General features: G+C 36.7%; 1 protein-coding gene across 1 annotated transcript in view; it reads left to right on the forward strand.

Annotated features, from left to right (window-relative positions):
* The window catches only part of LOC6031465 (somatomedin-B and thrombospondin type-1 domain-containing protein), a 108,755-nt gene that overhangs the window by 18,176 nt on the left and 64,571 nt on the right, over window positions 1–26,008 (forward strand). The window contains exon 2 of the mRNA XM_038254972.1: window positions 14,450–14,928. Within this exon, the coding sequence (XP_038110900.1) occupies window positions 14,673–14,928 (256 nt within the window). The 5' untranslated portion in view covers window positions 14,450–14,672. The remainder of the gene's footprint in view (window positions 1–14,449; window positions 14,929–26,008) is intronic.

A 26,008-nucleotide genomic window follows, 5' to 3' on the forward strand; every position in this document is an offset into this window, starting at 1 on the left:
TGATCACGGAAATGGATTCTACGTACAATTTCCTTCAAAATTGAGTCTAAGACCGACCCTCTAAGATTTGTGGTTCCTGAGTTATCGTCGTTTGAAACTAGGAGGTTTGGTCAAAAATCGCCAAAATGTCGATTTTTTGGGGAGGTACAAAAATGGAGGGGGTGGTCCAATTTGGATGAAATTCGGGATTCTTGCATGTTTTGATAGTATCAACAGCTCTGCCAAATTTGAGCAGGATCGGAGAGGGTAATTTTCAAATTTGCACTTTTTCGTGCACAGTTGAGATGGAATGACCCATATTTGTAATTTAAATTTAAAATGACGGATTGTATAGATTATTGTTTTTTTTTGTATTGAAGAGTTTTGCTACTATAATTTCATACTCAGATCAATTTAATTGCTGTCCAATTTGATTTTTTCTTAATATTTGATTCGATTGACCTAACAATTTGATTTGAATGCATTTTTGATGAATATCATTTTAATAGTTAGAATACAGAGCTTCATGGTTTCCCTGACGAATTCCCTGATTTCTTCCAACAAATATTTTAAATTAAACATCATGGAAGGTTAAAAATTAAAATTAGTTAATAATCATTCAGCACTCACTATAAAAACAATCGATGGATTTAATGGGTCAACATTATGGGATGAAGCAATGTGGTTTTCTGATCTGACTCACTCTCGTCTTTATCCCAGCTCGTGGTGGATGAAACATGACAGCAAAAGTTTGTAAGATTTTCACGTTTTGATCTTTATTGGAGGCTATTAAACTGTACCGGCTGCATTAATTATCCATTTAATCGAATTAATTGTCCCCATGGCCTCGAAAAGCACTAGGAGAAAAGGGCGGCTTGTTTGTGGAAATTGTGTGCAGGAAAAGGTCGTCAAATGGCTTCGAAGAAGACTGGTTGGGGTCGGGAAACTTCGTGGTAAATTTAGCTTTTGCTGATTGAGATAGAAATAGAATTTTCCGTTGGGATTATGCTGATTGGATTGACCTCAAAACATGAATCGAAGTGCACAATTCGAATCCATGCGATCTCTGCTTGTAGGTCAAACACCGCAGTTATTGATCTTCTGACAAATAAGACAAGCTCGACCTGCAAATTTGAAACGTTGATCCACTTTTCTGTTCGGCAAATAGTCAAATCGTGAAAAAGTGGCCACCAAGTCAATATTGACGCGATGTTGGCTTTACCTTATATGTACCTACTGTGTACGTTGAGGTAGTCCATTTGGTTTGGCTTTTAGTTTGATTGACACATGTACCGCCAGCCGTTTACAAAGTTCGAATTCGTTTTCGTTACCGTCGGGCGGCCAACATTTCACAACATCAAAACAACCCTCGCCTCAAACTCTGGCAGGGAAGGGAATGGCGCACCATCAAACATCAAAGGATTGATCCAACTTGGGCGTGTGAGCCATAACCATGATTAAGGGATTTATTTAGTACCGATTGATTTGTCGTTTGTAGATTGGCTTTATGGTTTTTTTTCAAACACTCAAAATTGTTCTGAAATTTTGAAAACTGTAAATTCTTGATTTAATTTTCAAAAGGTCCTATCTGCATAGGAACCCCATGACGGATAGGTTGTTTTGAAAATTTCATCTAGAATTGATGCTCTTTTGTTCTATCTAGATAGGAATCCCAGCAAACTTAGTACAAAAGAGCACACCGGCTTCGAAATGTTATTATTAAAATGCTACAAATTTTTAGATGGTTGAAAAACTTGTTAGATGAATACTCCTTTTTGAGTAATTTTGCCTTTAACAATTTGAGTAACAATTTGAAAATCAGCACGACATTGTCGTGCTATCTGGTCGACGTCGCTTTTTGACGTTCCGAGAAAAACGCGTTTTAATGTTTGACCTTGAGTAAAAAAAATACAAAGAATAGAGCACTCAATGTAAACAATAACAAACACGCTTTTTTGTTGATTTTTCTGTGCATTGTCCGAAGTTTGGTTGAATTTGGTTGACGTAGTCCCGAGTTATAATTAAACTTGTTTACAGTAGTCGGGCATGTGCGTGTGTCAAACGCGTTCTGACCTGAACTCTCTTTGGCCAGTAGTTGCACTTACAGCCATTTTCAGAGTGTGTCATGATAGCACGACAAGATTGAAGAGTGACAACAGTGCACGGAGTTATTTTCAGTTTTTATTGAATATTTCAAGATCGAGTTTTGGGGATCTGTGAAGGTTAAAAGTGATGCATGGAGAGCTGCACAAAATGGCGTTTTTTCCATTTTTTTACTGTTTAAAACAAAAACCTTTCATGAAATTTTCTTGCAGATTTACTGGTTTAAAAGTACGTAAAACATGGATGGTTTAATAAAAATATACATGACCACTTGTCTTTAAATTTTTTAGGGCATTTGTTAAGTCCATTTCACCCAGTTAAAAAAAAAATAATAATAAAGGTCCATCAAGTAAGAAAGCTACAACCTCGGCCTGAATGAATGAATTCTGCCAAACCACACTCGAAACCAAATTTATCTCCAGTGTTGCAATAATATTTATGCTTCGTTGTCGCAGAATACATTTTAATATACGATGTGACGTGACCTCACCTCACGGGATGAAGCATTGTTGAACAACAATGGCGATGTTATTAAAAAAGGAGAGGTTGGATTGATTGGCTTGACCCCCAGACAGAGGGGCAGGAATGACGAGCAGTGCACATCAATTCGGGTTTCATGAATGGGATCCACAGTTCAACTCCTAGCCAAGTGACATGATTAATATTTATTTTCGTCCTTTGGGAAAGAGAGTGAAGAATGTTGAAAATAAATAGAAGGGTTTTATATGCTTTGATGAACATGTTGATCTGATTTCAAATGTTTTTTTTTTATAAATAAGAAAGTACCCGAGCAGACGGAAATAACATGGGAAGGTCAGTTTTTGATATTGTGAGAAGATAGAAATATGTTATTGGGATGATCGGATTAGTTGTTAAAATAACAGAAATCAATAACAAAGATTTGTTCAAAGAATAACTTAAACTGAAATTATGCGGTTAATGCAATAACAAACCAATAACACAGAAGGAATCATGAAGGAATAACATGATTTGTTATTTTGTGCGGGGTGGTTGAGCAGCATAATAACAAAAAAAAATGTTATTGAATTAGTATGTCTCCATAACAAAAAAGTGATTGTTTTGGTTTAGTTGCCATTTTCAAATAAACCTGCAGTTGCCATAACTCTTCTGTACTAGTCAGGGCTGCAGAGTCGGGTTCCTTCAAGCGACTTTGAATCCATTCTTTGAAGACAGCTCCGACTCTGGATGCAGGATATGACGTCAACGCCGACTTCAGCTCTCCAAAAATACCCGACTTCACAGATTCCGACTCCAAGTAAAAGTTGCTGAATTTCCTTAGAGAATATACCAAACTTAAAAAAAAAAACATCATAAAGTTAATTTTATCAGATTAATTTAAGCTTATGGAACCCATTTCATGGTCAAATAAATGACCACGATTAAATTGGTCAAAATTATTCCATAGTTCTAGCCAATTTTAGTAAAGTCCCTTAGGGGGTTTATGAAATAATTGGAAAAAAACAGCTTTCAAAATTTCAACTTTTTAGAATAATTTTAGCTTAAGGACCCCATTTCATGGCCAAAATAATGATCCCGACGAAAATGGTCAAAATTATCCCATAGTTCTAGCCAATGTTAGCAAAGTCCCTTAGGGGTATATCAGATAATTAAAAAAATCAGCTTTCAAAATTTCAACTTTTTAGAATAATTTTAGCTTAAGGACCCCATTTCATGGCTAAAATAATGACCCTGACGAAAATGGATCAAAATTATCCCAAAGTTCAAGCCAATATTAGCAAAGTCCCTTAGGGGGTATATCAAATAATAAAAAAAAATCAACTTTCAAACTTTCAGTGTCTTGCGAACCTTCGTGGTGAACGGACACTAGAGCTGCGGTATTTTTTACTACCTAAGCTCAGAGTTATTTCAAAACAAAATTCACAGTCTTTTTAAAGACTACCTGAGTTATTTTCCAAAATTCTAAACAGTCTTTTCAAGACTAACCCCACCTGAAATTTTGTTGTATTTTACAAACGAAGCCATCTTTTTAAGAGAACTTTGCTTGCAAAATGCGTCAAAACAAAGGTAAACGCAAATCTTCTGAAGATTTGGTCGTTACGTCGGTGAAGCGTTTGAACGCTAAACCGGCTAACGGAAACAGAAAAAGAAAACAGCCTCTTCTGAGGTCTGATTCTGATTCTGAATGTGAGGTCAATCCTCCAATTCCATTGACAAACAGTTTCGGTGTTTTATCCGAAACTGATGACAAGGAACCTTCTCCTCGTACTGAGCCTTCTGCCGTCGAGAAACGAGTAAAGGCTCCGCCAATTGTAGTGACTTCCGTCTCCGATTTGGCCAGCTTTCGAACGCAACTGAAGAATTGCAAGGAAACTTGCAATTTGAAGGTTTCGTTCCAGCTTGGTCGAAGAGGAGAATGTCGCTTGTTGACGGAATCTTTACAAGATCACCAAACTTTTGTTGGTTATTTGAAAACCACAAACACAATTTCTACACGTATGAGACCAAGAATGCTCGGCCATTCAAGGCGGTCTTGAAAGGTCTCTCCAACGACTTGTCGGTGGATGAGATCAAAAACGAACTTAAGGTGTTGCTTGGCTTTGCCCCATCCCAAGTAATACCAATGAAGAAAAAATCAAACGGGAATATTTCTCGCTTTGGTTTGACTTCACAATTTTATCTGATTCATTTCAACAGAAATGAAATCAACAATTTGAAACTTTTGGACAAAGTTCAGTTTTTGTTCCATGTACGGGTAAAGTGGGAGCATTTTAAGAAACATGGCGGTAATGGCCAGAATCTGACCCAGTGCCGGCGTTGCCAGGCATTCGGTCACGGTACTGATCATTGCGCCATGGTTCCAAAATGCATGGTTTGCGGGGATTCTTCTCACGACAAGGACAATTGTCCCGTGAAAGAAGTCACCCAATTTAAATGTGCAAATTGTGGTGGAAATCACAAATCAAATTTCTGGGATTGCCCCATCAGAAAAAGGTTTTGGATTCTCGTGCTAAGCATCAGCCGAAATCCAAACCGAAATTTTCTCAAAGTCAGGTTGTACCTGCATCTTTAAATCAAACGTTCGTGCTGTCTCACTCGAACAATTCTAGAAATACCCCTACCGTGGAAAAGTTAGGTAACAACAATGGCATTTCTTATGCTAACGTCGTTTCGGGTTCGGGTTCATCCACGAATTTTAAATCCTCTACCAATCTTTCTGAAATTGGGCAGGTACCTCAAATCTCATTTGAAAATTTTTCTGCTGGCAACGCTTTGGGATCTTCTGATCTCGGCGATGTTACGTTTGAAAAAATGACTTTTTTGCAAAACTCACTGTTTGGTTTGATTCAAACAATGAGTAATGCTACATCCATGATGGAAGCAATCCAGATTGGATTAAAATTTGCGAATGATGTTGTTCTTACCCTGAAGTTTAATCATGGATCTAAGTAATTCCATCAATATTATGAATTTTAATGCTCGCTCTTTAAAAGCGAAAGAAAATGAATTTTTCAACTTTTACGAGTTCATAACGTGCATGTTGCTGTTATAACCGAAACATTTTTAAAACTGGCACTTATTTGAAAAGTGATCCAGATTATAAAGTTATAACTAATAACCGAATGAATCGAAATGGCGGTGGAGTTGCAATAGTTATCCACCGTAGTATGACTTATAGCACGTTACGTGACTTTAAGTTAAAAGTTATTGAAAGTTTGGGCATTGAACTTGAAACTTCTTTTGGGAAAATTATGATTGCAGCTGCATATTTGCCATTCCAATGCACTGGGGAAAATAAAAATTATTTCAAAGGGGATTTGAATAAACTTACTCGGCATAGATCTCGATTTTTGATCATCGGTGATTTTAATGCCAAACACCAATCTTGGAATAATTCAAAAGTAAATTCCAATGGTAAAATTCTGTTCAGAGATTGCACTTCTGGTCTTTATTCGGTTTTATACCCGAATGGGCCAACTTGCTTTTCTTCTGTTAGAAATCCATCAACAATTGATTTGGTTTTGACAAATCAAAGTCAGTATTGTGGTCCTTTAGTGACTCATGCTGATTTTGATTCTGATCATCTTCCAGTAACTTTTTCACTTTCTCATGAAGCAGTTACCAGACCCAATAGTTCTGTGTTTAATTACCACAAAGCTAATTGGGACAGGTATCAGCATCATATTGAGAATAATTTAAATCATGATTTTGTTTTAGAAACCAAAGCTGATATTGATTCAGCCTTGGAATCTTTAACTAATGCAATTTTGGATGCTAGGAATATTGCTATTCCTAAAGTCCAAGTCAAATTTGATTCTCCCATTATTGATGACGATCTTCAGCTTCTGATTCGTCTGAAAATGTTCGCCGAAGACAGTATCAACGTTCTCGTGATCCTGCACTGAAGCGAATTCAAAAGATTTGCAAAAGGTTATTGACCACAGATTCACTCTCCTGCGAAATGAAAAGTTCGCAAGAGATGTCGAACAAATTAAACCTTATTCCAAACCTTTTGGAAACTTTCAAAGGTTCTTAAGAAACCTCAAAACCCATCCCTTCTTTAAAAGATGGTGATAATATTCTATTAACTAATGGGGAAAAAGCTCAAAAACTTGCTCAGCAGTTTGAGAGTGCTCATAATTTCAACTTGAATGTTTTGAGTCCTATTGAAAATCAAATTTCAATAGAATTTCAGAATATTGTTGAACAAGAATTTTCATCAGATGAAGTTTTTAATACGGATCTGAATGAAATAAAATCTATTATCAAAAATTTAAAAATATGAAAGCCCCTGGTGAGGATGGCATTTTTACATTTTAATTAAAAATTACCAGAAGCAACTTTAAGTTGCTTGGTCAAAATTTTCAACAAATGTTTTGATTTGGCATATTTTCCCAGTAGTTGGAAAAATGCCAAAGTAATTCCGATTTTGAAACCGGATAAAAATCCTGCTGAAGCCTCAAGCTATCGGCCCATTAGTTTGCTTTCATCTATTAGTAAATTATTCGAAAGAATAATTCTTAATAGAATGATGACGCACATTAATGAAAATTCAATTTTCGCTGATGAGCAGTTTGGATTTCGCCTTGGGCATTCAACTACTCATCAGTTGTTGAGAGTTTCAAATTTAATTCGAAGCAACAAATCTGAGGGCTATTCTACTGGCGCTGCTCTTCTAGACATAGAAAAAGCATTTGACAGTGTTTGGCATAAAGGTTTGATTGCGAAATTGAAAAGGTTTAATTTTCCGATTTATATCGTGAAAATTATTCAAAATTATTTGACGGATCGTACTCTGCAGGTATGTTATCAGAATAGCAAATCTGATCAACTACCTGTACGTGCTGGCGTCCCTCAAGGAAGCATTTTGGGTCCAATTTTATACAATATTTTTACTTCTGACTTGCCTGATTTGCCCCCAGGATGTCAGAAATCACTTTTTGCTGATGACACAAGCATCTCCGCCAAAGGCAGAAGCCTTCGTGTCATCACAAGAAGATTACAAAAGCTTGGATATTTTCAATTCTTATTTGAAAGAATGGAAAATTACTCCAAATGCTGCAAAACTCAACTTATTATTTTCCCTCACAAACCAAGGGCTGATTTTCTTAAACCAAAAAGTCATCACATTATAAAGATGAATGAGGTAAATTTAAAGTGGGAGGATCAAGTGAAATATCTTGGACTTGGTTTTGACAAAACCTTACTTACAAGGATCACATTGAAAGTATCCAGGTTAAATGTAACAAATATATTAAATGTTTGTATCCACTTATAAACAGGAATTCTAGACTTTGTCTCAAGAATAAACTGTTAATTTATAAACAAATTTTCAGACCTGCCATGCTTTATGCTGTGCCGATCTGGACAAGCTGTTGCTTAACCAGGAAGAAAAAACTTCAGAGGATTCAGAACAAAATTCTGAAAATGATTCTGAAACTTCCTCCCTGGTTCAGCACCAGTGAACTTCATCAATTAGCCGAAGTTGACACTTTGGATGTTATGTCCAATAAGATAATTGATGCATTTCGACAAAAATCATTGCAGTCTTCAGCTGCATTGATCCGCTCTTTATATAGTTTATAAGTTAGTTTTAAGGTATCCCTTTTCCCTTTTGTACATGTAGGACCTCCTACATTTGAAATCACTGAATAGCGAAAGCTACAATATTTCATGAATAAATGAAAGTTGCTAGTATTTAAAATTGAGGTGAAAAGTCATCGTTTGTGATTGGACACTCAATAATATTTTAACTGAATGAATGTACATGGAAAAGAAATTTGAATAAATATAAATTAAAAAAAAAAAAAAAAAAAAAAAAAAACTTTCAAACTTTCAATTTTTTAGAATAATTTTAGCTTAAGGACCCCATTTCATGGTCCAAATAATGACCCTGACGAAATTGGTCAAAATTATCCCATAGTATTAGCCATTTTAAACAAAGTCCCTTATGGGGTATATCAAACAATTTAAAAAAAATCAACTCTCAAAATTTCAACTTTTTAGAATAATTTTAGCTTAAGGACACCATTTCATGGCCAAAATAATGACCCCGACGAAAATGGTCAAAATTATCCCATATTTCTAGCCAATATTAGCAAAGTCCCTTAGGGGTATATCAAATAATAAAAAAATCAACTTTCAAACTTTCAATTTTCAGAATAATATTAGCTTAAACACTCCATTTCATGGTCAAAATAATGACCCCGATGAAAATTGTCAAAATTATAACAAAGATCTAAACATATTTAACAAATTTAACATAAGAAAAAATAATAACAGATTGTGTTATGGACATTTAAAAACTTTTCCATTTGAGCGATTTATGATAATTTTATTTCTAAGTCAGAATACCAAACGAATAACAAATCTTGTTATCAGGAGAATTTTTGAAATGTATAACATTTCCTCTTATTAGCGTGTTATCACACATTTTCAGTACAATATCACTTCAATGCAAAATCTTGTTGTTTTATCAGAAACTGTTATTATTTTTTCTTCTGGAAGTTGAAGTTCAGGATAAAATAATAACACTTTTTGTTATTTTAACAGGATTTGTTATTGAAATATTATTAATTTTGTTATTACCGTCTGCCCGGGTAGTATTTTAGTTACGTTACATTTTTTGTCATTTTTTATACATAGTTTTGCATTGAAATCAACAGTATCACATGTATGCTATGAAAGAATAGAAAAACATCTGAGTGATAACAGCGAGAGCATTTTTTTTAAATGCAACTGAATGCACTTAGGCTGCCAATAACACTGTTGTTTTGTTCAAATACAAAAGCTTTTCAAAAGAACTGATATGGGCAAAAAGTAAAACTTTTTTTCTGAATTGTATAAAATAAAATGTTTAAGGTTTTATTTTGTATAAGAAGAATTACAAAGAATGAATATGGCTTGGTGAACTTTATTTAAATTGATCATCATTATTGCCCTCATAAATGCATTCGACTAAAAATAACCAATTCCTCCCAACTAATCTGCAGAGCGAGTTTACTCTAACACTAGCTCTTATGTTTGCTAAATCCCGCAAACAATGTGTCGGTCTCGTTAATGATGTAACAGGTGAGCAAACTTGGACTTATCCGGAAACTGTGTGACTTTGTCATTATTGCACTTCCTGTGAGGCACGTAGCTCACGAACAAAACAAAGCCAACAACGACGACGACGTGAAAGTTTATCAACAGCAGCTCCACCCTCCACCCACCTCCGTCAACATCGTTGTCGCCCACTAATCCCACAACATTTGACTTCTGAGCGAAATAAATTGCCTGGAAGTAAACGACCAAAATTTATAGTGGCAACTTGGTGTGCGGAGCAGAAATTTTGGTCTTGCTTCGTTCAAACCGAACAGTACTGAAATTGCACAGTTAAAAAACTTGATTTGATGCGGATTGTTGTCAATTTGAATCGGCAAATTGAATCTTTATTTTGATTTGTAATGATTAATATCGTTATCAATTAATCGAGATTTTCTGTATTTTGCCTTATTGAATTTTAAATTTGGTGCAAGTCAGTAAATTTCCAGGTTTAGTTTAATTCTGGAGTTTTTTTTTTAAAAAGGTCCAATAAACCAAATTTCCAGTTTTTGCTTTTTGGGTGTTTTTCAAACCGCCTTGAGTAAGGGGATTAAAAAACACCCAAAACGCAAAAACTGAAAATTTGGTTTATTGGACCTTTTCAAAAAAAAACTCCAGAATTGTTTTCATGGTTCATGGCTTGGGTTCCTATTCTACTATGTACCGAAAAATGCAAAGATGTCCTGCTTGGATTTTGGTCATTTCCTTAGTATCCTTGCCAAATAGTTTGATTTCTGTTTTCAATAATTCAGGACAGAACATAATTTTGCTTCAATTATATTCTATATATATAAACGATACAAAACAAGAGTTTAGAACAAAACTTTCCCATACTTTAATATAGCCGCAAAAATGTCCCATTGTTACACAATCAGAATGTTAGAAAAATGCTCAACAAACTTCAGTCCTGTTTTTATTTGTCTTAAAATTAAGGTGGTACAATATTCATCTGTGATTTTAGTTCATTTCCAGCAAAGACTATGTTTAACAATAATTATATTTTTTTTCACTGTTCGCAGTTGGTCTTTCTGATAAATTTGCGGCAATGGGAGTTCTCGGCTGCCAGGTTCAAATTTCACTCCGTACAGCCCAGTATAGCTGTTGGACATTGTGCTCAGTCTTGACAAGATGACTTAACTTTGCAGTGGTGGGGAAACAGTCAAATCTCCACAGGGTTCCCCCTAGTTAGAGTAAGTTTTCCTAATTTTGTCTCCAATGCAATTTTTATTTGATTTTGTAGGTCGATGATAAAAGTTTTGTCAAAAATAGTTATAATACAAATAATTAATCTTACCAACCAATATTTGTCATCGTAAAAAGGTCAACGTAGTCTTGCTAGCCCCAGAAGGATGGTTGTAGTTTCAGGCAAAAGAAATGGACGTCATTAGGTGATTACTGGAGTGAAAAACACCGTACGGAACGAAAATGGGAAGCTCAGTGTGGAATGAATGTCTCTCCTTCGCAAATGCGCTTTCCAACACTTGACTTATTATTCATGTTGTTATGCAAAGTGGGAGAAATGCTAACAAAATCTCTGAACTGAAGTGAATGTTTGTCCTTAGAGGATTTGAAGGCTTCTTTTTAGTAGTTTTGTATGCAACATTATAGTATAAATAAATATTTTAACCATAACATACCTCTAGGGGAACGAAGGCTCTTTGTCGATCCCAAACTTAGACATTTCGACGTCGTCGTGCTATCTTGTCGCACCCGCCATTTTGACGTTCCGAGAAAAACGCGTTTTAATGTTTGACCTTGAATATTCAAAAACGAGAGCACGCAATGTAAACAATAACAAACACGTTTTGTTTGGCTCACCATTCTGTGCATTGTCCCAAAGTTTGGTTGAAGTTGGTTGCTGGAGTCCCGAGTTATAATTACAAATGTTTACGGTAGTCTAGCTTGTACGTGCGACAAACGCATCCTGACTTTCCTGGCCTGAAATCCCTTTGGCCTTTTGTCGCACTTACATCAATTTTCATCGAGTGACAAGATAGCACGACAAGATTGAAACTACTTTCATATGTAAAGTGACAAAAATGCACGGAGTTCGGTTTTTGTTGAATATCTCAGGATTGAAATCGAATTTTGGGGATCTGTGAAGGTCAAAAGGTGAGGCATTGTGAGCTGCACAAAATGGCGTTCTTAACTCAATTTGGCCCAAAATGCACGTACGACAAGTTAGCACGATGGCGACGATTTGGTCAAAAAATCATGTTTTGATCATTTTTTTTCTCTTGGTTCTCAAATGAAACCAAGGAACAGACCTGGAAAAACAAGTCTGGGCAACCTAGACTGGCGTTCTTCGTATAATTGTATCATGTAAAAAAATAATACAAAAAATAAATTTAGAAAATGTCAGAATCGTTCATAATAGACTTGGGACATGACATGCGTTGAACGGCAGTACAACAATAAGAAAAAGTCTAAAAAATAAATCCAACTGTAATTAACTGTACTGTCGATCTATGCATAATTTTCCCATGTTCAAAAACTTGTAACTGAGAAAAACGTTCCCAATTGCACTATAAGTCCCTATTTGCCCTAGTTTGCTCTGACGCTATTGATAAAATAAGTCGTAGAAGGCGTAGATTGCGAGTTGAAATGTATGTGCTTTGGACAAAGTTGCTTGGATTTACATGTCCAACAACTTTGTTAACCCTCTCACGTCCATGGTTACTCCAGAGCAGCACGAATTTTTGTCTTCAAAATTAAATTTCTCTGCAACAATGCATTTTTTCAACCTGGTTCAACCTGCATTAGTTTATATAGAATTTTAACTTATCACCATTAACATTTCATCCAATTCGGTCTATCTAGTTACGAGTAATGAGGAAAAACGAAAAAAATCTCGATTTTGCTCTGGGCGGGAAGGGGTTAAAGATCACAAAAATATTCCTAAATGTTAGATTTTCTAAAACACCAAAAAGTGAACCACCCTAATCTTCAACCAAAACAGCACTTTTTTTTTTGGAAAATCAAATTTCCACGCTGTCCGCTTTGTAAGCAAATGATCGTGGGTTCGATTACCATCTGCTCCAACCTTCAATCGGATTGGGAAGCAAAACCCTGCCTTGGTTGTTGTTAGGCCGTTAGTCATTCCAGTTTTGGGATTCGTCTCCCTGCTATAAAGACAAACAACACACCAAACTAAGCCTGCACCGGTGGAATCGCTGGCGGCGGTTGGACTCGCAATCCATAGGTCGTCAGTTCGAACCCTGGAGTGGAAGGTTCCTTGGAGTAAAAATAGGTTTAGGTGCTCTCCCCATTTAACCTTTGGAGTTATAGGTTCGAACAGAAACTACAAAAGACCTGGGGTCTTTAATGTGGATGGTTTGTTTTTTGAGTAAATTTCCACTTCATTATGCGTTCTGTACCACTGTGCAGTGGCCTCTAGGGGACATTTCCGAAACATTGTAGATATCCTACACAGGAAATAAAAATCTGAAAATAAATGTAATACTTTTGCGCGTCATTAAACATTTATTTTAAATGTTATTAAATCATAAAAAAGATGTAGTAAGTTGTGTCTGGCTCCGACTCCGACTTTGGCTTCTGAAAATTAACGACTTCAAATTCGACTATAACTTCAGCTCCAAAAATATCCGACTACGCCGATTCCGACCCTAACTCTAACAGAAACTTACACCCAAACGAAAAATATATCTCAAAATCTGCAACAGTGAATTTGCTGCAGAAAATGTTATATTTTATTACATTTTTTGCAGCAAGCCCATAGATCATTTTTGCCCGCGTGTAAACACGTCAGCGATCTGCAGTTCCACATAGAATGCTGGCGCATCCCCCAGCAACAATCTAGAGAGAACATTATGTTCGCACTCTGTCCCTCACCATTCATCAAGCGTCCATGGCGCGGTGGTAGCGTGTCGGATCAGCAACCTAGAAGTTGATGGTTCAATCCTCGTTCTGTTAAGGTTTTTTTTTCTGCAATACAATCAATCTGCCGTCGGTAATGTCGATAATTGTCGGTAACGGGCAAAAATGTCATACCCCTATATCGCAAAAAATGCATGAGGACAGTTTTCATGCAGATTCTGATATACTTTCATGCTGCCATGCATCAAAATCATGCGACCGCCGGTTGGGTGTACATACAAAGTTGTTGAAAATTAGATTTTGGTACTTCAACTCCGTTTCCGAATTAAGTTTCTTATAAATTGCCAAAACTGCCCTGCTTAGTGTAACATGAAAAATACACCCAAAGGAAAAATATATCTCAAAATCTGCCACAGTGGATTTGCTGCAGAATATGTCACATTTTATAACATTTTTTGCAGCAAGTCCGTAGATCATTTTTGCCCGCGTGTAAACATTTCAGCGATCTGCAGTTCTCACCAACACATATAGCTGCCCGTCTCCAAACAACACTCCAAAGAGAAGAGTATGTTGGTGCTCTTTCACTCTCATTTCATCAAGCGTCCATGGCGCGGTGGTAGCGTGTCGGAACAATATCCAAGAAGTTGGGGGTTCAATCTTCGTTCTGTTGAGGGTTTTTTTTGGTGAAATACAACCAAAAAGCCTTCGGTAATGTCGATAATTGTCGGTAACGGGCAAAAATATCATACCCCTATATCGCAAAAAATACATGAGGAAAGTTTTCATGCAGATTCTGATATATTTACTTTCATGCCGACATGCATCACAATCATGCGAACGCCGTTTGGGTGTAAACATCGCGTAATCAGATTTTTTAAACTTGCTCAATATCGTATCTTCCCCTGCTAGATTTAATTGAAATTACTACATCTAACAACTCATTTAATCTTACTCTACTTTGCAGGTTATAAAATAATCTCGAATGGGCCAATAAAACCCGTTGCCGCTGCCGACGCGTCTGGATCAAAGTGAAGCTAATAAATTTAATAATCCGACAAAGTGAGTTTCATTGCCTGCCTGTAGCATCAAGCAAGCAAGACGCGAAGAAGAAAGTGAGTGGCAGTGGATTAGTGTTGTAATTGCTGGAAATTAGCCACGTGGCCGCGGCACGGCCTTCGCCGGAGAGAATGTGGAGCAGCAGTACCTGCCGGATCGGGCTGCAGTCGCTGGTGCTGGCGGCACTTTTTGTGGCCGACGGTGCCCACGGCGGGTCCTGCCGGGAGGCTTCGCTGTGCTGCAGTGGTCGCGATTCGGCCTGTGTGGTGCAAAAAGTGCCGCCGTCCGGTGCAATAACGACGGATTTAAACGTTAAGCCGTGCTACTGCGACCACGCTTGTCTGAAGCTGCGAGATTGCTGTCCCGACTTTAAGTCGTACTGCGGAGGTAGGCTACAGGCGTTGGGAAGGAAAATTGACTGTAACGATGCAATGGATGGGTCAGTTATTTCAGGTGGACTTGTCATTGATGGTGGTTTTTATTCGGATTGCCTTTCGATGATTCTCTGAATTTTGTCGTAAGTTCAACAATCCGTACTCCATTATTTGTCCCATCAGTTTGACCTACACAGAAAAAAATGTGTATATTTAGTAAATATTATTTACACAGCACGTAATTACTGTTTTTTATGTAAACTCACTCAATGTAATGTTGAAATATAATGTAAAGAGTAAAAAGTCATGGAAATCACTCCAATGTAAATTTAAATCTAATGTAAATCATGAATCGAATGGAAACGTTGAGCATGGAAACTCAAATCTGATGAATTTCTACCCGTGTTCGGCTTCCTGTAAATTCCTATTTAATGTAAATCATATATCCAATATATTTCTGCCAAACGTTGACTTCAAAACTACCTGAACTAAAAATAGTTATATTTGCTTCTCTTTCTATCGCTCTCATACTTCGCTGGTCTACTGCCTGGGTCTCGACCTGAACAAGTTGATGCTTTAGCTGTCGTTTATAAAATGCGAAGATGGCTCAGTCGGCAGTGGGTAGTAGCAGTAACACCGAACATCCTACCCGTCATCCGTTCGATTCTAGTCCAGCGTTATTCCACTTGGCCGTCGACGAGAAAGCGTCCCCTACCTGTGAAACAACTTTTTAAAATCTGAATTTCCTTTTGCTGCTCGCTTCAATCATTTTAAAATAGAACATAGGCCACACCCTTTTCCTACTGCAATCCAAGTCGAGCTTCTCATTCCCATTAGCCAATCAGAATTAATTGATTTGAACTAATGTAAATTCCAAAACTAATGTAAATTTTCAAAACTAATGAGAATTTCCAATAAATCTAATGTAAATTGCCAATGAACCTAATGTAAATATACATCATTTATCATGTGCCTTTTGGTACATGATAGATAATGTAAATTTACACACCCAAAATTCCGAGTCGAGAGAATCGTTCCCTCAAAATTTATTGAGGGCTTAGCGCCAAAATCGAGAGAATAATTCTACCAACTCACACCACCATAAAAATGAGTTCATTCGTTATTTGATACAATAAATCTCCAACAAGTGTCATACATCGGCATCTGACCACTCCTTGGTGGCCGAGACAGTTAAGTCATTGGGTTAGAATGTCAAAGGTCTATGGTTCGATTCCCGTAGTCGGCACTTTTGATTTTTTTTGTTTTGACGGATGAACTTTTTTTGCAAATGAACCTTAAGATAATAATTCTTTTACCCATCTCGAGCTGTGTTCTCTGTGTCCGTAAATGGTACCAAAATTCTCTCGTCTCGAGGCCATTATTTTCTCAGATTACGCGCTGCCCAGTTTTGGGTGCAGGAATATTTTTTTCTGTGTATTTATTCAGTAATTTCATTTAATAGATCACGAACAAAACCAAAGTGCTCGGATCGCTCCCATATTAAATTGGACTGGGGTCTTTTTGGCCAAAATAATTAAACCGTTTTTTTGTGTTGCCATTAGAGTGACCAACATGTTAAATTGGTACAAACAATTGCAAATTTTGATAATTTTCACGGAACTACGTTTAAAAACATTAATATTCTAACCGTAAATTCTTAATTTGGAAAATGTAGTCTAACATTCTATAAAGTCATTTAAATACTTAAAGTGAAGTATAGGCGGTGTTTAGACGTAAATGCCTTTGCCGGGAAATATTTTTATTGAATTTCTCGGGAAATTTCAAAGTGCTTCAAAATGATGGCCAAAATTATTAGACCGGTTTATTTTTGTTTGGCGCTTAGAAAAGTGCTACTCGAAATAGGGTGGTCCAACAAATGGTGTTGTTAACGATTTTCGGAAAAATCACACTAAAAAAAAACACATCTCGGAAACAAAGCTGAATGTACTTACAGATCAAATGATAACTTTGCTTGCTGATTTCATGGTCTCAGAACCAAAGAGCTGATTTCATGTACCAAAGAGTTCTTCGCGCAACATATTTGTCTATAATTTGGCAGAATATTTTATATTAATACGTTAATTGCACCAAAAGTACCATGATTCTCCATCAAAATGAGTTCTCAGTACATTTTCCTGGAGATGCATGGTGTTTTGATTTTAATGGAGCATTTCCATTCGAGCACTACCACTCGAATGGGGTGCTTCATTATTGTATTGTATTCCGATATTTTTTTCACATTGTCATAACTCAGAATGCTCAGATATTCACCAGGAAACAGAGGTTTGTGCAAGAACGTTTGCTTTTTGGTAAGGCGGAGTTTGCCGGGACAGCTAGCTGAAAAATATTCAAAATTTCAAATTTTATCCTTTGGGTTTTTTGTCATCTGAAATCCGGAATGCAAAAATTACAAATCTAGTTTAATTTCATGAAGTGCTGAAAAATAAATTCACATGTTAAGTGAAATTTTCATCGCCAATTTATTGCACACAATTATTTGATTCCCATCCATGTGCAATTGAGCAATATTTCAGCGCCAGGTTCAAATGAGCGCACCCCGGGCTGCTTTCTGGAGAAAGACAAACGATGTACGGATTCCAACGGTTTTTGGTTCGGTTTAGTCATTCATCACCGAGGGACTCATTTCCGCCGGGCAGGAAATTAAACTCACCATGTTAATGGTTGGGGTTTTTTTTTTGGATTTGCTCAATTTCCGATCGAAATGTTCTGTTTTATGGCACGACGGGATTTGTGTGACTGATTCCGCTTATTGGATTTCGATTTATGGGAAGTGGGGATGTCTTTTGATTGGCTGGTGAAATTTAAATTTGTCATTTTCGGTGCAGTGAATTTCCAAAATTTCTGCGACGCACTTGGGGAAGAATTTCAATATTCAGTAAAGATTAATTTATTTTCCCTCGATGAGCAAAGTTCTCATTCTCAGAACCGTCGACGGAAGCTTTACGATGGCACTGCTGCCACCGAGAAATGGATGCTGTAAAGTGAATGAAATATTTGTATAATGAAGAACCTGGAAGAACTTATTTTGCTGCGGTGAAACACTTGCAGTTTCGTCCTTGTTATATAGTGAGAGTGCGATGCTGCTAGAGTCGAATGGGGACAGGAGTGGCAAAAAGCGTTCCACAACCAGCCAACCGAATAAAATGGTCTGTGCAAACGAATAAATTTAATTTAATTTCCAATTTGACGCTGCTGCAGTGCTACATATCACTTGGAGGGTGATGGAAATAGAGAAATGAGAACAGAGTTTGTTTTCCTTTGAAATTTCTTAAGTTTGAAAGAAGTTTAATGTCCCGCCCGTGTGGATCAATCGGACCGCGCGCTGTACTCAAAATTCAGAGGTTGCTGGTTTGAACCCCGCGGCAGGCGCTCTGAAATTCTAAGTATGAATATGGGTATCCGGCGTCGTCGCTCTGTGTCGTACTCAAACACTTAGGAGCCCAGGGCGGCAAAGTCCTTGTAGTTAAAAGGAAGACACTAGTGTTTGGTACTTGCAATAGTGGCCGACAGCTATAAAGTCAACTTTGTTTTTATTTTTTTAAATGTTTCAATAAATTGTATGTTCTAAATGCTGTTTTTTTTAAGGCAGTCTAAAATTTTGTAAAATGATATTAGAAGGAATTGTAATTTCTCCCACATAAAGTTCATCTCATTTACGGGTAATAGAGGGTTCAAAATTGTATCCTAGTTTTCTTCATAACACTTTGGCTTTCTTAGATGAGTAAAGTAAAAGTTTACTGTATGCTAAACACATCCCGTTCAATTTTGCTGGATTCAAACAGAATCAGATAGTTGGAATAGTCGGTACCACGTAGCAAAACTTTTTAAACAGCTACTAATAATGTGCTGAAAAGTTATTTTTAGTGTAAATTTTTCCTACGATGAACAGTGTTGCTTAAAAACTCCACCGATGCCAACAAAAAGTCTGTTTGAGAGGAAAATTCATGGCTGCACGCACATATTCCAGATTATAGAACGAGAAAACAACGTGTGGAGATACGTACAGGGTTGCATGTTTTGTGATTATAGAATCGTGCATTCCGCGCACAGTGTTAGTTTCTGCATTTCAGCGGTAATATTACTTGGCAGTGTAGTAAGTACTTTGGACGGTTGAATGCTTCACGCGTATTACACTGTGCTTTTAAGCTTGGGTGGTTTCTGAACCCCTTTTGCAAACTTTGCATTGGTCGGAAAACCACGCAGTGCAGGATAAACTTTGGCTCATTCCGGTTGTTTGATTTGGAACAAAGTATTATGTGTTAGTTTCTATGAACTCTGATACTGTAGTTTGTGATACAGTGGAGAGATTTACTTGTTTCAATATATTTTATTTAAAATAAATACTTTGTCAAATTAATAAATGCTCACTCTTGATTCATGCGGATTTAGGATTTTAAGGCAATATTACTATTTCAATTTGCAAATTACTTAAAACGATTCGAGCACTGCATCCGAACTTCTCAGCAATCGATTGAAATAGTTTTCTCAAGTATTCAGAATCAGCCCAAGAATGCTCCGAAGCTCTTCCTAATCCTTCCACAGACGATCATCTAAACGGCAAAACAAGCCGACTGCATAAACAATCTTAATGAAATTTTTAATCCGATGTTGAGCAGAGTCCGATGAACCAGAAGCAGCTCCGTTCCCACCAGGGCGTGGGTAAGAAGGTAGAAAGACTATCCAAAGCTTCATCAAAACTCCCCGAAGGCCACCCAGCCACGAGGAAGCCTGGGACGTTTCAGAGTGCAATTTCCACTTGCACTTTGTAGGAACCAACCTATATTGATGTTGCCAGAACGGTTCGAAAATAAAGGGGAAAAATCGAAGAAAAAAAGCTGAACGGTTTGCCACTGCTGTGATGGGAAATACGAAAGCTTTTGACCGTGCAGAACTCCCTCGTCGGAGGAGGACGCGTATTTAGAGCAACACACAAGCTGAAAGAGGTGTTCTCAAGAAAAGAAATGGAGTTTTTTTTTTTAGTTTTTATAGAACGTATAGGAAATTATAAAGAATGATTACAGACTGCAAAAGTTATTGGATTGTACTAAGAGTTTGTTTGAGACTTAAGATTAAGATAATGGAAATATTTGGAAGATAATTTGAAAAAATACAACTTTTTAAAGGACAGACGAAATAAATAGAAAAAATGTAAAGTACAAAAACATAGAGATTTTCAGCGAAGGTGAATGAAAAAGATAGGACCTAGATTTTTATAGTGAATCCTACAGGCAAAAGGGGTAAGAAGAGGCAATGCGAACGACCCGATACGCCCACGAGCACAATCCATAATAATTACTCCGTTCTCATAGCGTCAGTTTATCGGCACTGGCACTTGGGAGTCGGGGTCAGTGTCTTGCGAACCTTCGTGGTGATCGGACACTAGAGCTGCGGTATTTTTTACTACTTAAGCTCAGAGTTATTTCAAAACAAAATTCACAGTCTTTTTAAAGACTACCTGAGTTATTTTCCAAAATTCTAAACAGTCTTTTCAAGACTAACCCCACCTGAAATTTTGTTGTATTTTACAAACGAAGCCATCTTTTTAAGAGAACTTTGCTTGCAAAATGCGTCAAAACAAAGGTAAACGCAAATCTTCTGAAGATTTGGTCGTTACGTCGGTGAAGCGTTTGAACGCTAAACCGGCTAACGGAAACAGAAAACGAAAACAGCCTCTTCTGAGGTCTGATTCTGATTCTGAATGTGAGGTCAATCCTCCAATTCCATTGACAAACAGTTTCGGTGTTTTATCCGAAACTGATGACAAGGAACCTTCTCCTCGTACTGAGCCTTCTGCCGTCGAGAAACGAGTAAAGGCTCCGCCAATTGTAGTGACTTCCGTCTCCGATTTGGCCAGCTTTCGAACGCAACTGAAGAATTGCAAGGAAACTTGCAATTTGAAGGTTTCGTTCCAGCTTGGTCGAAGAGGAGAATGTCGCTTGTTGACGGAATCTTTACAAGATCACCAAACTTTTGTTGGTTATTTGAAAACCACAAACACAATTTCTACACGTATGAGACCAAGAATGCTCGTCCATTCAAGGCGGTCTTGAAAGGTCTCTCCAACGACTTGTCGGTGGATGAGATCAAAAACGAACTTAAGGTGTTGCTTGGCTTTGCCCCATCCCAAGTAATACCAATGAAGAAAAATCAAACGGGAATATTTCTCGCTTTGGTTTGACTTCACAATTTTATCTGATTCATTTCAACAGAAATGAAATCAACAATTTGAAATTTTTGGACAAAGTTCAGTTTTTGTTCCATGTACGGGTAAAGTGGGAGCATTTTAAGAAACATGGCGGTAATGGCCAGAATCTGACCCAGTGCCGGCGTTGCCAGGCATTCGGTCACGGTACTGATCATTGCGCCGACAAGGACAATTGTCCCGTGAAAGAAGTCACCCAATTTAAATGTGCAAATTGTGGTGGAAATCACAAATCAAATTTTTGGGATTGCCCCATCAGAAAAAAGGTTTTGGATTCTCGTGCTAAACATCAGCCGAAATCCAAACCGAAATTTTCTCAAAGTCAGGTTGTACCTGCATCTTTAAATCAAACGTTCGTGCTGTCTCACTCGAACAATTCTAGAAATACCCCTACCGTGGAAAAGTTAGGTAACAACAATGGCATTTCTTATGCTAACGTCGTTTCGGGTTCGGGTTCATCCACGAATTTTAAATCCTCTACCAATCTTTCTGAAATTGGGCAGGTACCTCAAATCTCATTTGAAAATTTTTCTGCTGGCAACGCTTTGGGATCTTCTGATCTCGGCGATGTTACGTTTGAAAAAAATGACTTTTTTGCAAAACTCACTGTTTGGTTTGATTCAAACAATGAGTAATGCTACATCCATGATGGAAGCAATCCAGATTGGATTAAAATTTGCGAATGATGTTGTTCTTACCCTGAAGTTTAATCATGGATCTAAGTAATTCCATCAATATTATGAATTTTAATGCTCGCTCTTTAAAAGCGAAAGAAAATGAATTTTTCAACTTTTACGAGTTCATAACGTGCATGTTGCTGTTATAACCGAAACATTTTTAAAAACTGGCACTTATTTGAAAAGTGATCCAGATTATAAAGTTATAACTAATAACCGAATGAATCGAAATGGCGGTGGAGTTGCAATAGTTATCCACCGTAGTATGACTTATAGCACGTTACGTGACTTTAAGTTAAAAGTTATTGAAAGTTTGGGCATTGAACTTGAAACTTCTTTTGGGAAAATTATGATTGCAGCTGCATATTTGCCTTTCCAATGCACTGGGGAAAATAAAAATTATTTCAAAGGGATTTGAATAAACTTACTCGGCATAGATCTCGATTTTTGATCATCGGTGATTTTAATGCCAAACACCAATCTTGGAATAATTCAAAAGTAAATTCCAATGGTAAAATTCTATTCAGAGATTGCACTTCTGGTCTTTATTCGGTTTTATACCCGAATGGGCCAACTTGCTTTTCTTCTGTTAGAAATCCATCAACAATTGATTTGGTTTTGACAAATCAAAGTCAGTATTGTGGTCCTTTAGTGACTCATGCTGATTTTGATTCTGATCATCTTCCAGTAACTTTTTCACTTTCTCATGAAGCAGTTACCAGACCCAATAGTTCTGTGTTTAATTACCACAAAGCTAATTGGGACAGGTATCAGCATCATATTGAGAATAATTTAAATCATGATTTTGTTTTAGAAACCAAAGCTGATATTGATTCAGCCTTGGAATCTTTAACTAATGCAATTTTGGATGCTAGGAATATTGCTATTCCTAAAGTCCAAGTCAAATTTGATTCTCCCATTATTGATGACGATCTTCAGCTTCTGATTCGTCTGAAAAATGTTCGCCGAAGACAGTATCAACGTTCTCGTGATCCTGCACTGAAGCGAATTCAAAAGATTTGCAAAAGGTTATTGACCACAGATTCACTCTCCTGCGAAATGAAAAGTTCGCAAGAGATGTCGAACAAATTAAACCTTATTCCAAACCTTTTTGGAAACTTTCAAAGGTTCTTAAGAAACCTCAAAACCCATCCCTTCTTTAAAAGATGGTGATAATATTCTATTAACTAATGGGGAAAAGCTCAAAAACTTGCTCAGCAGTTTGAGAGTGCTCATAATTTCAACTTGAATGTTTTGAGTCCTATTGAAAATCAAATTTCAATAGAATTTCAGAATATTGTTGAACAAGAATTTTCATCAGATGAAGTTTTTAATACGGATCTGAATGAAATAAAATCTATTATCAAAAAATTTAAAAATATGAAAGCCCCTGGTGAGGATGGCATTTTTACATTTTAATTAAAAATTACCAGAAGCAACTTTAAGTTGCTTGGTCAAAATTTTCAACAAATGTTTTGATTTGGCATATTTTCCCAGTAGTTGGAAAAATGCCAAAGTAATTCCGATTTTGAAACCGGATAAAAATCCTGCTGAAGCCTCAAGCTATCGGCCCATTAGTTTGCTTTCATCTATTAGTAAATTATTCGAAAGAATAATTCTTAATAGAATGATGACGCACATTAATGAAAATTCAATTTTCGCTGATGAGCAGTTTGGATTTCGCCTTGGGCATTCAACTACTCATCAGTTGTTGAGAGTTTCAAATTTAATTCGAAGCAACAAATCTGAGGGCTATTCTACTGGCGCTGCTCTTCTAGACATAGAAAAAGCATTTGACAGTGTTTGGCATAAAGGTTTGATTGCGAAATTGAAAAGGTTTAATTTTCCGATTTATATCGTGAAAATTATTCAAAATTATTTGACGGATCGTACTCTGCAGGTATGTTATCAGAATAGCAAATCTGATCAACTACCTGTACGTGCTGGCGTCCCTCAAGGAAGCATTTTGGGTCCAATTTTATACAATATTTTTACTTCTGACTTGCCTGATTTGCCCCCAGGATGTCAGAAATCACTTTTTGCTGATGACACAAGCATCTCCGCCAAAGGCAGAAGCCTTCGTGTCATCACAAGAAGATTACAAAAAAGCTTGGATATTTTCAATTCTTATTTGAAAGAATGGAAAATTACTCCAAATGCTGCAAAACTCAACTTATTATTTTCCCTCACAAACCAAGGGCTGATTTTCTTAAACCAAAAGTCATCACATTATAAAGATGAATGAGGTAAATTTAAAGTGGGAGGATCAAGTGAAATATCTTGGACTTGGTTTTGACAAAACCTTACTTACAAGGATCACATTGAAAGTATCCAGGTTAAATGTAACAAATATATTAAATGTTTGTATCCACTTATAAACAGGAATTCTAGACTTTGTCTCAAGAATAAACTGTTAATTTATAAACAAATTTTCAGACCTGCCATGCTTTATGCTGTGCCGATCTGGACAAGCTGTTGCTTAACCAGGAAGAAAAAACTTCAGAGGATTCAGAACAAAATTCTGAAAATGATTCTGAAACTTCCTCCTGGTTCAGCACCAGTGAACTTCATCAATTAGCCGAAGTTGACACTTTGGATGTTATGTCCAATAAGATAATTGATGCATTTCGACAAAAATCATTGCAGTCTTCAGCTGCATTGATCCGCTCTTTATATAGTTTATAAGTTAGTTTTAAGGTATCCCTTTTCCCTTTTGTACATGTAGGACCTCCTACATTTGAAATCACTGAATAGCGAAAGCTACAATATTTCAGTAATAAATGAAAGTTGCTAGTATTTAAAATTTAGGTGAAAAGTCATCGTTTGTGATTGGACACTCAATAATATTTTAACTGAATGAATGTACATGGAAAAGAAATTTGAATAAATATAAATTAAAAAAAAAAAAAAAAAAAAAAACTTGGGAGTCGGGGGATTCCTCGGTCGGAGATTCTGCTGCTCATCTTGTCGGCCTGCGTACGAAAAAGGTAAAAGAATTTATTCATTTTGCGCAAGTTGCCTCTCTGCTGCTGTTGTTGTACCAGGAACCGGTTGGCGGTCTAAAAATATACTCGGAACTTGGATGGCATAAAAGTTCAATCTATTCGGAAATAAACGCCAAAGTATGCAATGCCGTCTTTGGAAGATTGTTCGCTCAAGCATCGTCGGATAAGTGTCTCGTGTCTATATTGCGAAATTTGGGCATGGATTTTCAGGTTATTCCCTCCTAACAGCGTACATTTACGCTGTCATTCATGCTTCGTCAAGATCGTATCCGATACATAAAGAAAAAATGCAAACGACGTTGAACGTGACATGAGTCCTTCTACCGAAATGTTCATTGAACCGTTTTTGCTGAAATTACACTCCGACAGTAGCTTTAATGTGGCTATTGATAGAATGATTAAGTTAGAAGGCATATAGATAACATAATAACTGTTCTATGCTAAAGGGGTTACATACATTTAGAAAATCACAAAATTTCATATTACAGAAAATTTATTGAATCCACTTAAATGATGATTTTCAATCACTCCTGAAACTTTCATGAAGATATTACATGATTAAACTGAGTTAGAGACAATTTTCAGCTCAACATTTTGCCGCGCGCAAAGCAGACTGTCAAACTTTCTGAGCGTTTTTCTCGAAACACCGAGTTGATTTACGGGTGCCACGATATCTCGAGTTGGGATGGACCAAATTGAAAAAATTAAAAACTTAATATGAAAAACACAAAAATATTTATATCTTTTTTTAAATTAAGTTTTTTGAAAATCGGCCTTCGTCATGCACACAGAACTGGTTTAAAGAGTCTTCACCAAAATTTTGAGCCGATTTGGTCAAGGCAGTGTTGAGATATCGTGGCACCCGTTTTTTGAAACTGCTAGCTTTAAATAGCTATATCTCGACAATGATACAACCAAATGTCAAATTTGTTTTGATAATAGATGAAAATGTATATTTTAAATCCCTGAAAACAGATTTTTAAATAAAATTAAGTTCGTGCTCACACCAGCCTTTGACTTTTCTGTCGATTTACATGTATGTAACCCCTTAATGAATAATGGCTGGTAAAATGCAAAGTAAAAAATGTTTTTAAGAATCGCAATAAAACGTTATGGTTACAAGCAAACTCCTTATGTTTAAACATCTTTTTTTGAAATTTTCTGCTCGTAACCTTGCAGAACTTATAC

This window comes from Culex quinquefasciatus, chromosome 2 (assembly GCF_015732765.1).
Source record: "Culex quinquefasciatus strain JHB chromosome 2, VPISU_Cqui_1.0_pri_paternal, whole genome shotgun sequence".
NCBI lineage: Eukaryota > Metazoa > Arthropoda > Insecta > Diptera > Culicidae > Culex > Culex quinquefasciatus.